The following is a 16,210-nucleotide window of genomic DNA, read 5'->3' as shown; positions in this document are numbered from 1 at the left end:
AGTTTATTTTCTCATTGTTTTTATTTTCTTTCCAATTCTTAATTACTTTTGTTTTGTCAACATGTATGTGAACTTAACCGTGTGCCTGGTGATCGCTATCTTTATTTGTACAATGCTCTAATCTTGTTACTTTTCTGTTCCTTATATCCTTGTATGAACCCAATTTGGGATTGTACTTTCATACAGCACCTCAAAGCACTGTAACTGGGCATTTGCCTGTAGTGTTTAATAAATAAATAAATAAGTTGTGGAACTTTGTATTGTGAGCTGTACAGCTATGACCAATATATTTAAGAGCAACGTAACACGTGTATGACTAATCGCAGCAAACTTTCATCTTCTGATGTAAACGTGGAATGCTTTCATGGTTAGGTTAAAATCTCTTAGCGTAAATGCAATTTATTTAGCTTAACAAAGTAAGCAATTACCCTGACATCAAAAGATGAAATAAGGTTGCCTGACCGAGAAAGTGTTTAAGTTTGGTGCGATAAGTGAGACCCATGTAACACACAGGAAAGGAACTATTCTCAGAAATCATGTAATCTTGTTCACATCAACTCCGTTCCTGCAATGAATGGAGAATACTGGCTTACTTGCATATTGACATCATTTGGGCACCCATTATCAGGATACTACATTCACTTGGCCACCCCTTGATAAGTTAACACATGAGGTAAGAGGTTTGGGTTGAGAGTACATGAAGACTAATGTTGAAAAAATAATAGTGAAATATAAAAAAAAAATAAAGATAGAAGAAGGGATGCAAAAGCAAGCGGCCATAGAAGAAAAAGGCAGAGCAGATAGTTGGAAACCAGAACTAACTGAAGCTTCTTCACCACAGTCCTAAGTAACCTGCAGCTGTGGAAGTTAACACAACACATAACACTGCCACACACGCCATGATCATCATCTTCTTCTACAAAGGGGAAAAGTAGAGGGATTAATAGACAGTAAACACATGAAACATCAACACAAACATACGCACAGAAAACATGCAGAGTCCAAATTAACAAAATAGTTTTTGAAACATTTCTTTTATTAGTATATATAGAATATAAATCACTGATAGTGCAGAATGCTCTTTTCCCCTCTTGCTTGCAGTTAGTATTATTTAGAAAGCAAAGATATAGTGAGAACAATAGTGTGTTAATTTTATAAAATATACAGTTTTGCTGCAGTTACTGAAATTATATTAATGTCAATTGTTACCTTCATGATAAATATTAACAATGGATGATCAAGCTATGCAGCATTCTCATTGTTACACTCCTGGTAAAAAATTTCATTCCTTTTTTTTTTTTTTTTTTTTCTTTTTTAATACATATACTAACCTGCATAATCCATGAAAGAGGAATAAGATTTGATCTTGTTAAGGCATTAGAAATTAAGCTAGGAAAGGATTTGATTCCTAGCCCAATGGGAGCTGTTAATAGGTTATACACTAAAATAAATGCATTTAAACTGAATTGAATGGATAATTCAGCTTAAACAGGTGTTGAGCATAAGAATACAATACCACCATATTTATTTGAATACCTTATTTCCTCCACATTATGAATGGAGAAAATATGCAAAAAAATTCTCCTGCACCAATTTTTTTTATAAGTTGCATGTTTCCTGCATATCTAAAAGCATATTTTTAGTGGAAATTGTTCATGGTAAATAATGATAGCAATAAAATTGGCTGAATACAATGGAACATATGAACATAAAATATTGCATTGCCTGAACAGGTTGTAACCATTCAAGTTAAATAATATTTCTGTGGTCTGAGCCACATAATTGTAAGATCTGTGCACTCTCTTTCAATTTTCCCCAAGAAATAGTGAATGAAAAGTTTACAAGTAAATAATGGCTTTTTTTTCTTTTTTTCATTTCTGTGTCAGATAAACTTTCAAACTGGGAAGTGCAGCTGGACATATTATTATGAAGTCGAGAACACAACTATAAATTGCGTACATAAAAATATATAAAAATATTCAATTTTTAATACAATTATTACCTAGCATGATGACTTCATGTATAAGCAATTATAAGAAAATCTCGAAATAAAAATATGATACTTTTTTCCTGAAATTTCATTACTGTTTGTTGAAGTATTACCAATAATGGAATGACCAAAAACCTTGATCATAAAGGTAACTTATGTACAAAATCATCCTCAAATCAAAAGATTTAAACCTAGATAGCCACACTGACAACTTAATGGACAAGTTCTATGGTGAACATATATAGCAAATCAACACCCAGCCTGTAAACATACATTCAGAAAAAAAAAAAGCACAAAATAAAAGATAGACAAACATATTTAACACTTGAAACAGGGAGAAAACCCATAATAATTTTCACACAATATTATTAATGATTCAAGTTATTACGAAGTGTATTTTAGGACTTTTTTTTTTACTTTAGATCTGACACTAACTATCTCAGTGGAAACACTGTCCATAACTTTTTACCCCTACAACCTTACATTATAGTTTTCCAAAATCCAAAGTAAACTTTACAAATGAAATATTTGTGATTTTTCAAAAGAATTTTCTTGAAATTTAAATAATGATAATTGTACAAAAATAACTCAGTGAAAGTTGATACATTTTTAAAAAATCATCATCGTAAACAGTTGTCAAATTCTTGGTTTACATTAAAATAATTATATTCTTTAAAATCTGTTTATGCACATAACTTCTTCTCGCATGATTTTATGAGCTAGAAGGAAGATTTCATGATCTTGTAATGTTTTCATAAGATATATAATTCCAATTTAACATCTTTGAAATTCTTCCTTGTACTTACTTTAGATTTTAACTGAATTCCATTTTACCCTAACTGTTGTAAAAACAATCTTGTAATTAAAGGCAACTCGTATAAAATCTGCCTCAAATAAAAAATTGTAAGCATGTAAAGACAAAATATATTTTTAAAAAAATATATGCTACAACAGTCTCATTATGACACTGAAGATCCTGGGTTCGAGGCATAGGTGTTCTTTGTGAGATCAATTTCACCCAAACAGTACTCGTTCCTCTTTCCACGATTAGCCAAAATTGGCAGAAAAGCAACACTAAATAACAAAAATACTAATGGATGTAGTATCAGGTAAGTTATTCTTTAAAATAAAAAAAAAATCAATGATATAGATAATGTTTTCAACATGGAAAGAAAGTCAAAATATAGTTCAACTGGCAACTGTATACCACATAAAGATTCATGTACCTCACATTTTTTCAGTAAAAAAAAAATTTAACTCCATGGAACTATCTTGTCCATGCACAAATGCATGACATGATGATGATAAGTTATTATTCTAGACAAGAATATGGTCTAAAAATGTAAGTGTATGAGTAATGTTAGAACAAAATACCATCCAGCACAATCTAAAAAATAGCAAGTATTATTATGTTGTCAATATATTAAAACCTCACATGAAATCACAACATATATCTTGTTGAATGTTTTGATCAACCTCGAGCCTTCTTTAGAGACGGGAGAGAAAAAAATGAAACCTGATGGGTTAAAAACATGGTTTAAAAAGTTTAAAAGGGGTTAGAAAGTATAAAAACTGGATGTCCTGGTCATGTCTATGAAGCGATTAGTCATTTCTCACAGCTACCTCAGAATAATGTAAGCTTCCAGCTATTTCACAAGGTTTTTCATGAACGTTTATGTGAGCTGCATTAAGTAGCTCACGGCTTCAGAAAGATGAACAGAACATCAAGTTTTTATACTTTCTAAACCATTTTAAAATATTTTAACCATGTTTTTAACCCTTCCATGTCTCGTTCTTTTCTTCCATCTTTGAAGAAGGATCACGATCATTCAAAAAATGCAGACAAAAACAAGATACATGTTAACTGAATGAAGAAAGCAACATTGAAAGAAGGATATAGCACATATATACAACATACAACTGAATCTAAATATTTTTTTAAAAAATATTGTTATCACTTATAAATGATAACAATGACAAAATATCATATGCGTTAGGCCAAACTGTATATTTACGAAGCCATGGACATGAAAATGTCTATTGGAAAAAAATAATACATTGGTAGTAAAGAAATTTCAGGGAACCAAGTTGAAAAACTTAAAATGTGGGAAAATGTAAAATCTAGGAAAATTTTATAACATTGTGTTATGTTGGGACCATCAAAATTCAATGTATAATGCAGGAAAATGTAAAACCCGGGAATATAAAATAAAAATATAATCCAGGTTCCACTGTATATGATAAAATAGTGCTGCTATTGGACATCTTGATTTAATCAGAATAGGCCTTTCTTTTTAATCCCTGTCTTGGCATTTTTCTCACTGCAGTCAGGACATGAAAATGTCCCAATTTTTAAGTGAACACACACTTTTCATTTTTTATATCAACATTGCTGATAAGGATAATAAAGATAAAAGGTAAAGTGTTCCCCTGTGCATAGCACCATGCCATGAAGGCGTATAGGGGGTGTGGGGGTAACGCCCCACACTTTCTTGATCCGGTCGTGAGTGAGGGTGATGTGATCAGCATCACGCCCCTGACCGCCTTTACCCCCCAGGGTTTCCCCCAGGTACCCATGTTATTCGACGCTGGGTAGGCGCCGGGGCCGCTTCCACCGTTAGAAAAGTTCCCGGATTTGAACCGGCCGGGGATCGAACCCGGGACCTTGAGCATGGTAGTCAGACGCGTTACCGACTGAGCCACCGCGGCCAATTTTGTAAATTTATATTGTATTTGCATTTATATTCTAATAATCATGTTTATTTTCTTGTAATTTTACTTACTTTACATGCAAGGAAAAATACTGAAGTAAATTTGTAGTTTATTAAAAAAATTAAGATGCCTATTTGGTTTTGCTTGTTTAGTTAGAATTTCTCTGAAATAAGTGATAGAACTTCATAATCTATTTTCTCAAAATATGCATGTTAGGATTTATTTATTTATAGGATATTTACATATGCTGATTAACAAACATTTTGCAATAAATTCTATCCTTCATTGGTAAAGAGATCTGTTTCTTTGTATACTTCATATGGAGATGATTGTATTACTCCTATTTTATTTTTCTACGACTCCGCCGATACCATTTCAATCAATACAGATATTAAAGCTGATTCTCACCAATTCTGATACCAATGCTTCAAGTTTGCAACATTGAAATGTTATTCAAAATACTGATCAGTATGAATATGTAAGTATTCCATGCAAATTATACGCATCAATTGACCGGAGTTTTGGTTTAACATATTCAAATTATTACACTGGAATATAATAAAATTGTTGTTATTCAGTGGCGTGCCCAGGATTTCCGAAAGGGAGGGGTATGTGTACTTTTTTTTTTAGTAGTCAGTCGTCATTTTGCCATCTTTTTCCGCCTTTCACATATTTTTTTTTTTTTTTTTGGAATACTGGGCCAAAGAGGGGGTTATGACCCCCACCAACTCTCCTTGGACACTCACAAAATCCATTTTTTCACACAAACTGGTGAAAAATTATTGATGATTTCAAATTTTATATAATTTCCATGGTAATTTGACTCTTGTGAACATATCATGTGGCATTTTTGTAGACCATTTGAAATGTCCTATCTTCAGAAAGGTTTAGACCAGTATTGATGAATAAATTCCAACTGACATTATATGATACCAATACTGCAGGCATCGCCCAAAACCGATACAGGCATCAGTATCAGCTCAACCTAACTATAATTACTTAAACCCTAATTATTTCTCATCCTTTAAATTTATTTAATTTGCACCAAATATATGTAACCATATAAGAAGTTTAACAATTTAACTGGCTGTAAAACATTACCATTTGTCTTGTAAGCATAATTTACTACAAAATAAGTGATAATGTGTAAGCAGTATATACTAAAACACCTATTTTAACATGTTGCCTGTCCATGTCAAAATACAAAATACATCCAAGCAGGTATCTTTGGACTATAAATGTTCCAAGAACAATGCACACATGCATGAAGTCGGTACGTATACACCAATGTAGCACCATGTAGATCCAATTGATGTTATGGTGATATGTGGTTTATGGATTTGTGTGTGTATATAAAAATTACTACCGGTTGAAGATCTCCACACCTCTAGGTAGGATTGTGGGAGGGAGACTGGCAGCCGGGAGATAGGCCCAGGCCCTTTTGAGGGCTGTCGAGGCATGGGTTATTATTATATAAAAATGGCTCCCTTGCCTAGAATACACATGGTCCACATGGGGCTTGTGTCTGTATATCTATAATTTTTAGTAAAGAGGGTGCACTACAGTAACGTATTTTTGCCTACTGGACATTTTCCATTCAATTCAGTTTAGTCAAGTGATCAGTGCAGTTGTTGCGACTGGAAGTTGGTAAATTGTCAAAGCATAAGTTGAGTGACAGTGAAATAAAGAATGTGTTACGTGATGAAGAGGTTTTCTCGGGATATCAACCAGGTGATTTCTGGATAGGCTTCCGAGCTTTCGAGAGCTAACGTTACTCTCATCTTCAAGGATTGTGATAGTGATTATTAGAGCCCGGATTTGTAAGCAAAATGCATATTCTTTCCCGGACTTCTAATGGTAAGGAGAAAGGTTATACTTTATATTACATACCTTGATGAGCTATTTAACTAAGGTTGAAAGTGCTTATAAATGCTTATTTCTGCAGGAAACGGTTATGCTTGCTTATTTTATGATTTTGGTTTAAAATAGCATATTTTACCCAAATCTGTCATATTTCAATCCTATTTCAATCACACGAAGGCATTGGGATGACGAGATCAATGCTTCTAAATAGCCGCACGGGAGAAACGGCATCCAAGAAAAGATACAGTACATCCAAATCCAATTTTCCAAATTGCCTCGTATTATAACATAGTTGAAAGCTCGAAATAATCCATTGCACCGTTCGCTTTCTCTCATTGATGAAATTTCAGTAACGTTGTCTTCAGAAACTCACGGTGTTGCTAAAATTGTGTCCTACAAGCTCAGTCAGGTATTACTGAAAAATCCCGGTTACAAAACACTGTGTCAAATTTATAAAAATATTTTTGGTGAAGAAACAGACATTCAAGAGCAATTCACCGAAGAAGAACTGTGGTGTTTTTCACATGCACCTGTGAAGTCATTCTACGTGGAAAGAACATTTTCACTGTACAAATCATTCTTCAATGACAGACACAGGAGCTTCACACAAGAAAATCTCAGGATGACCTTCCTTACATACTGTAACAGCTTTGAATAAGGTAAGAGATCTAGTAAACAAATGTTTTCCCAGATTTTCCTGTATTTGTTTATGCTTATTTTCGTGCTTATTTTTTTCATTTTTTGTGCTTATTAACTTGCTTATTTTACTGTTTGATTGTGATTATAAATCCGGGGCCTAGTGATTATAATAGTGGTGACTTTGATGATCGTACATGGTCCCCTTTACACAGGCATTGTAGAAGATTGCGCAGATAGTGTTGATGAGGGATTGTATCCAGTAAGACAAAAATCTATCAACATGATGATAATGACACTAATGGCAGTTTGTCAATCAACAGAACGAGCTCCGATTTTACATAATCTGACCAGCCAATCTGGCTTTCTCAAGGATATACCACAAGCTGCTCCTAACAAGATCCATCCCCTCTAGGACATTGTGCTCTAAAACTGTCAATGCCTTTATTTCCCAGCAAAAGTGATTGTGATAGATGAAACCATAGTACCCTTAGAGCACATCTGTCTTTCTTGACATACAATCTCTCCAAACCAAGCAAGTAGGGTGCGAAGCTATATATACTTCAGACAGTTGAAATTGGCCTGTGGGGATTGTTGAAAGAAATTAAAAAAATACACCTGGCTATGCTGTGCTAAAACTTTGGTAGTTTTCAATGGAAAAATTACAAGTAAAAGGAAACTGCTTTTGAATTTCATGAAAGATCTTGCATGCACTCTGATGAACATTGAGGTGGAAAACACAAGACAAGAAGCTGACTTTAGATCATCCCTGGGATATATTAGGAATAATGGTGCACGTGCTGGTTGTAAATATACCAACTACCGGTACTTTATTTCCAATGTGAACTGACCTCCGTGGTGGAGTGATTAGCAAGCATGCTACAATGCCACAAGGTTCAGATGGGATGGTTGTCAGGGCAAGGTGTTGAAGTTGCTACTCTGAGTGCAGAGATGACTCATGCAGACAGTGCTGGGAAAATGTCAAAAAAGTAAACAGTGTTTGTGATACATGTCTCTGAGCCTTTTGCATTTCATACTTCACTGGAAATCACTTATAAATTAGTTCTTGACATTTAAATATATTGTTCCATGTGTAATCATCCAAGTAAATGATTGCATATTTTATACATTCAGTATTTAATTGTGTGTTTTTACAATAATTAAAGTCTGAAAATTATATGCTGCAAAGCCATCCATCTAAGTATATGACTTTATGTTGATATTGTGTTATGATGTCTCTAATCAAATTAAATTCCAAGCTGTTTCATGATAATAAATCTATTCCTTCTTTGTATTAAAAATGATACAAACACAACAAGTATTGTGACCCATATTTGGTTCATAATTTGCTTTGGTTGCACCTGACATTTGTGATTCACACATGGTTCACAACTACTTCAGTTCCAACCTTCGTGAAGGAGTGGTTAGCACATCATGCTATGATGCCAGGAATCTCAGGTTCAAATGGGTTTTCCTTGTGAGTGTCCCTTTATCAGTTTCATCATATTATCACTCATCCTCATCTTTGCAATCAGCGAAAAATGGCAGAAAAGCAAAGTAACATCACTCACTCACTCATGCACTAATTTCCAATGTGAATCATTACTCTGCATAAACAAACCAACCATTCCTACAGTTTCATATACCCTACAGAATGTAGAAAAATATATTACAATTGAACAGCATGTGGGTCATGGACAGGCAACATGGTAACTATCCATGGAGGAGGTACATTATTTGCAGCAAGGTTAAAAAGCATTATTGCTTATCTCCATGTAATAACCTACTTATTATTATCATATTTAATAATGTAATACTAGGAATGGGTGGTGTAAAATGAGAGACAATTAACAGACACACATTTAAAAATATCATAGGTATCCATGTCGTAAGTATGAAAACACATGCATAATATAGAGTAAAATTTTGAATAAATTAAACTAAATTAAAGAAACAGTTGGCACAAAGAATTTGTTGCTTTTTTCTGATAACTGCAATCTTTTTAAGAATTTGAAAGATGAAGTATACATATACAGCTACATAAAAAACACCAATTAATTTCAGTTGAAGTCAATTGCAATATTAGAAGCCTCTACCTTGTGATAATGATACCAGATTTTCAAATCAGCTCCTTTTGAGAGGAAAATATTTTTTTCGAGGTACAGGTGTATGTTTAGAAATTATTTTAAATCGATAATTACAAACATACCAACACTTGAAGCATACTTGAAAAAAATACATAAAGACAGCGATGCAATAATGATAGTTAGTTACAGAGACAGACATAACTATACACCGCACACTGAGGAAAAGAAACAAGAGTTAGCTAAGCAACAAGAGAAAGAAAACGGGGACAGTGTTTCCAACTTTGAAGAAAATAAAGGGCTACTTACCCGCCGAGCCTTCCTTTGGTATTCGCCTGCCTTTTTCACATCTCGTGTTGCTTTGTCAACATATTCTTTAGCATGCTCTACCTGATATTCAATACGATCTATCATTTCACCCTAGAAGAAAAACAGTTTGCCATAATTATGCAATTTACATACCAGCTGGGTAGAGACGGTGAATAATATAAATGCAAGAATAAATGCTACACACTTGGGATGTTACTAGTGCCAATGTAAAATTTATTGATACATATCCAATATAAAATTACAATAATTCCATGAAGATCTTGACCTTTATTGACCTTCTTAATTAATGTAAGCACCGCAATGGGTTTTGCCTTTGACAAAGAAAAATTGTGCATTGAGACATTTATTTTACTAAATAATTGTACGTGGATTATAACTATATACTCATAAACTATTTAATACAATAAATGAAAAGAGAAGTGAGATACAGACAGTGAGACTCAATATCGAGAAGACAATTCAGTTGATCTATCTCACTAAAAAATTACTTTGATAAATGCCCTCGGTTAAATATGAAGTCTTGATTGGAACATCATTTTATGTACAGTATGTAACATTGTTATTCGTACACATAGAATCTCCAAGAAAAAAATGTTTTTTCTACTAGTAAATATAATAGGGATGGGTCGATATGAAATTTTGACCGATACCGATAAAGTACCGACATAAAATTTACCGATACCGATAACCGATATTCTACCAATCCAATATAAAATTAGAAATGGTCCTTGAGGAACCTGAAATGTTCATTGATCTCCTTAATAAACGTGTTTCCAGGTGACTGCAGTGCAAAAGAAGTTACATATTTAGACATTTACTTCTTTGAAAGTAGGGCATGGAGAATATCCATAAAAAATACAACAAACTGGCAGAATTTTGCACTAAATTATCAGATATTTGTCGATATATCGGATTGGTAAAATAATCGGTAATTTTACCGATAAACCGATACACCGATATGTCTATATCGGCCGATACCGATAGAGTACCGATTAATCGGTCCCATCCCTAAAATATAATCATTTTCATATGTACCTGGAAATTAATGTTAATTAAGGTTTCACCAACAAATGTCAATAAAAATGTATGTTCAAAGTGTATAAACAGAGAATATAATTTGTGTGAAAAGATAAAAACATTGTTTCATTCAACATTGTTATTCATATAGGCAAGAGTTTCAATCTTCCTCGCATACAGCGCCACCACTATTCAGGCAATTTCGTGCAGTTTGCAACTTCATAACAAGTTTAAACATGCAGGCGTGCTCCCCGTCAAGCGGAATGCTGGCGTAGGTATTGTTGTAGGCTTGTCGTCTATCTATCAGCGTGTTCGAAATGGGCAAGGTGAAGGAACTTAGTTCCGATCTGAAGGATGTTATTATAAATGTGGCCCTTAGAGGTTATTCGTTAAGAAAAATTGGACAAACAGTCAATAAATCACACTCCACAGTTCAATACATAGTAAACAAATTTAGAGAGGAAGGTTCAACACAGAATGTGCCAAGAAAACCAAATGAATAAACGTGGTGAATGCTTTATTATAAAAAGTTCCAAAAAAAAAAACAGACTAAGTGATTTTGGGATAGTGTCATATGGTCAGACGAGTCCAAGATTAATATATACGGGTCAGATGGGATAAATAGTGTCTGGAGAAAATCAAATAAAGACAATGATCACATTAACACAGTTCCAACAGTTAAACGTGGTGGTGGGTCATTAATGCTTTGGGGCTGTATGTCATCCAAATGTGTTGGTACCATCCAGTTTATTGATGGTATCATGGATGCATATGTCTATTTGGACATATTGAAGAACAATGTAAAGCAGAGTGTCCAAAAAATGGACATACTGCCTATCTACAGATTCCAACAAGACAATGACAGGAAGCATAAGGCGCGAGTTAACATGAATTCAGACTTAAATCCCATTGATCATTTATGGGCAAATTTGAAGAGGCGAGTCTATAAAGCAGGCGTCAAGTCCAAACAAGAGTTGAAAACTGTTGTGCAAGTCGAGTGGAATAAAATAAGCTCTGAAACATGTCAGAAACTGGTTAATTCTATGAAGAACAGGTGTCAAGCAGAAATTAAAGCCAAAGGATACGCAAAAAATGGCATGTTTCTCTTTCAGTTTCATTTAATCTATTATTGTCATTGGTTATACAGAATTTGGGTAAGATTTTATGTTCCTAATGATATTAGTTATTGAATTGTAAAGAAACAATTTCAAAATAGTGTATTTCCTTTCAGATATTAAAGTATTTTCTTTGAAAATCTGTGTATACGAATAAGAATGTTACATACTGTATATACCTGTCAGAATTGAAATTAATGTTATAGCACAGTAGGAAGCTACGGATATATGTTGAAAAGGAATACCAGCTTACATATGCAGAGGAATAGCATTTCCGTTCAAACAATTATAAGCATTTTTATGCAAATTGTATTGATAAAAAACAACAAAAGTTACAACAGCATCAAATTATGCATTTGTTAACAAGAACATTTATAACATGTAAATGTTATTTATATGAAGAAAATTTCTTTATTATCTCCTTTTGAGGTAGAGTAAGTCTTTTTCTTATATTTTAGCATGCATCAGTTCTACATGTGAGTATACTCAATATGTCAATTTCTTCAACCAGATTTACAAGATGGCTTCCATTTTCAAAACTCCACATTTAGTTAATTCACATCCAAAATGCAGAAGATATTTCTCTCCCTTGAAGTATTATTCCTCAAAACATCCATTTGAGGTAATGCATTATTCATCTACTCATTTGATAATGCAGATGCAAGCAGATAATAATTTCCCGCTTCAAATTTAAACTTGGCACTTTTCACAAGTTCCAAATCTTTTTTAAAGATTATGCCATTATTAAAGCATTTTCAAGATTCTGTTATGATCAGATATGTCTCTATATGGTTTAAACAAATTATTAACGATTAACTTGCAAAGTATAATGTTTTCAAAATATCAAGATTTATACAAATACCAATCCTTCACCAATAGCTACATTTTTCTTATCTTCCTTCCATCATCCGATTCCTCTAAAGTCACAGACAACTAGTATCAGAGAAACTAGTTCAAGAAAGATTTTTAGCATGTGTTATCTTCAATTCTTTTTTTACACTTTTGTCAATAAGTGCTTAACAGCCTGTATGTTTGTAAAGTAAATGTACACATTTGCTCTGTTAGACCAATTTTGCAATGTATATCACAATCTACGTATCTAGTGATTGCAATGGACATTTCCACTCAATTTTTTTTACAACAATTTTAAAAACTACACCCTGGAAAAATGACCCCTGCAAGTTCTCGCGTTTCTCTGCGTCCAGTTTAAGGCAGAAACGAGACTTCCAAAGTTGGGAGGCTAGCGTTGCGCTGAAAACACGCCGCCGCCATGTTACTACGTCACTCCTTAGGGAGAGCTCGTTTGTCGTCTGCTTCGAGCGTCCAGTTCCGGATGGGTAACCCACGGTGAGCGAACACGTGCAGCAGTTTTACAAATCTGTACCGCTTTAAATAATGGAAGAAGGAGCGATAGGAGAAAGGAAAGCTATGCTTTGTAATGATCATTCTTCTATGAAATATCCGTGCTGCTCACGTGGAAGATTAATGAAAGGGTTCAGCTGCGTGTGTGTTCTCAGGCAATGCGAAAAATATTGCTTTTAAAATTGGTTGCTGACACGACACTCAAAAATATTTTTTAAACTTATATTTATCGATATTTACCATAACCTATGTAGTGCAAAATAGAAATTTTCACATTCTTAACTTTATTTGTAAAGCCTATTTAACTTTCTTTTCCATAAAGCAATTTCAGTTTGTGTTCCATTTCTGTTGCGCAAATTATAATCAAACATTTTTGTGCAGATAAGAGAAAACACACTGAGAAGATTACATTAGTTGCACAGTACATATCTGTAGTTAGTTTATGTATAATTATTACAAGGAAATAATGTGTATAACCATGAGCGTATTTAAGGGGGATCCAACGAGTCCAACCCCTCTCTTTTTTGGTTCACTAAAATTACCAGTTTCCTTGTTCTATCCGCTTGTTCATAAAAAATTCCTTCGGACTTATTTCATTCTCTTAAATTAGAGACGTATAGGACGGGATACGGATGGGAAGGAAATTTCGTAATTCCACACACCAGATGGGACTGCAGACCAATATCTGCAATTTCCTGATAGTTTAGGAATTTCTGCGATAAGAAACTGCATTGAGACTGTCAAATCAGTTATTTTTTTCCCCCTCGAATCATATTAAAGAAATTTGGTTCTTAAAAACGTAGTGACACAAGATGAACAGAAAAGGATCAATACTTCGTGACTACAAACACACAACTTTGTCGGATCCAACATCCCCTCCCCCCATGCTCCCCAACAAGCTTCCGGCCAGCAGTGTCCTGGATTTTCACTTACGAAAGAAAGCAACCCTAATCATAACAAAAGTTGATCCATCCCTCCCCACCGTGAACTATATATACGCCCATGTGTATAACAATATCCCATACTGAAATGGTACGATATAATTATTTTGAATTTTGTACTGCAAAAAAAAGCCACCTCATCTCGTTACCCCGAACGCATTAATTGGTTGGTTCACAACTTCACCATTAAGGATCCTATCGAGACGAGACATGGCAGCCTTGGTCTCGTTCTTGTTGGGAGTTGTAAATGTCTGTCTCGTTTTTATTTGTAAATGTCTCATTGACAGTCTCGTCTCAATTTATAAACATTCGTCTCGGTTTGGGAGGGCAATTCTCGTTCTCGTCTCAAGTCTAGAAAAATATAGAATTAACAACGTATGCAGAGGCTTATCATTATAAATACTAAAAACCCTTCCTTAATATTTTTTTATTATTATTATTATTTTTTTTTTTTTTTTACTCCTTGTTTCGACGGTACAGCCCTCGAAAACTAAATATTATCCTGCTTATATATGCAAACCAAACTGCTGATTCAGAATTACCAGGAATGAACTGGCGTTGTAATTATTATACACAAAATTCATGATTTATCTCAGGAAGTCGCATGTTCCAGGTTTGACTCTCGACCTGGGCATGACTGTTTCCTTGTGAGTGACATTTCATTGAACTGGAAATTGTTACATGGGAGGATGTTTGCTCGAGACTTTGGGGACAGCTAGGGGGAGGCTTCTATTGTTAATGTTAGTGTTGCTCACGAGACGAGGCATGTTCCGTCTCGTCTCATAAAAGGAGATGGGACAAGTGAATGTTTTCGAAATGAGATGGGACAGAAGAAAAAGTTCGTCTCTTATCATGGCAGGTTGGGTGATACTTAGATTGTGCAGTTGGTAGTAGTGTGTGTGTGGGTGGGGGTGGATGTACTCCTGCACCCCGACTTCGAATACAGCTTGTAGTTATTCATCTTCATTGTAGCGATTACCCAAAAGTGGGAAGAAATGTTATGTTAGAGATGATAATTAATAAATAAATTATAATAAATTAACAATGCGTTCTCATCGTTGCGGTTAAACAAAAAAAAAAGGTAAAGGTAAAGTGCTCCCCTGTGCATAGCACCACGCCATGAAGGCGTATAGGGGGTGTGGGGTCGTGAGTGATGCGGTTAAACAAAGTGAACAGAAAAGCGACGTAAAAGTAGGCTAAATACAAAAATTTGCAATATATATATTAACTGAAGAAAACTGTCATTTACTGCAGGAAATTGAAAAACTCACCGTACCTTTTTATACTGTATCACCTCTTATATTGCAGAAATTGGCGGGTAAACCAGTGTGTTCTAAAAGTATTATCTTAAAATTTGTGAAGAAAATATTATGACGAAAATAACTGTAATTCCAGAAAAGGTATTCCTATAATATTAAGTTCTTGCCAGTCAGAACTAACCTATGTATTCGCAATGAGCAAAGCTGTTCACGTGTTCAGCCATTGACTGTTACAAGGTTTGCTTTGTCATCCTAATGGGAAAACCCTCTACCGAGTGGCTGAATTATAGTAAATACTGCTATACTGCTAGGGCATAATTCATCTCCAAGAAATGGAGCACAGATTTTTGCACTGGAAGTTGTAAGATACTTGTTTTACACAGTAGCAAGTGAATTTTCTGTCGCTTCCGCGGCTTATGCTAAGTTGTCGGGACGAGCAGAAGCCCCGCCTGCACGCATTTCTATAGATCGACCACAAGGAAAAAAACCTTGGGACTAAAAGTCCCCGTGCAGGTTTCCCTTCTTCCCTCCACCTCGGGCCATAAGGAAGTATGGTCAACTCTCCCCCTCCCCTACTCGCGGGGTTACGGTGCACAGGAGCTGTGGGTCTGCGCAGATTGTTTTGCTCGTGGTTCCACTATAAGTGATGACGACAGAGGACCTCCTGTCTGTGGAGAGGACATTTTCAAATCCGTGACGTAGTAGGTGAATTTCAGCGGTGTTTGAAGGCGTGTTTCTCGAGAACCGAAACAAATATCGCCGAGATATTTTGCACATCAAATGTTTGTGTCATTATCTGTAAAATTAATGGATTTAAAACGTTTTTCATGTCAAAGTGGAAATGTCCATTACCATTTTTTGAATGTTGATACAAAATACCAAGAATGACATCATATTATAC

The 16,210-nt window shown here is 34.6% G+C and overlaps 1 protein-coding gene across 3 annotated transcripts in view; it reads right to left on the bottom strand.

Moving 5' to 3' along the window:
• Window positions 1-16,210, bottom strand: part of LOC145989233 (syntaxin-1A-like) — a 48,798-nt gene that overhangs the window by 12,451 nt on the left and 20,137 nt on the right. For 2 of the 3 annotated variants that reach the window (XM_083124542.1, XM_083124544.1), the window contains exon 8: window positions 9,595-9,705. In XM_083124542.1, coding sequence (XP_082980668.1) covers window positions 9,595-9,705 — 111 coding nt within the window. Of the gene's footprint in view, window positions 1-822; window positions 917-9,594; window positions 9,706-16,210 lie in introns of all 3 variants that reach the window. The other variant, XM_083124543.1, reaches the window with a different exon arrangement.

This window comes from Lepisma saccharinum, chromosome 6 (assembly GCF_977018435.1).
Source record: "Lepisma saccharinum chromosome 6, izLepSacc3.1, whole genome shotgun sequence".
NCBI lineage: Eukaryota > Metazoa > Arthropoda > Insecta > Zygentoma > Lepismatidae > Lepisma > Lepisma saccharinum.
Note: the sequence above shows the minus strand (reverse complement) of the source record. Positions and strands in the feature narration are given on the sequence as shown.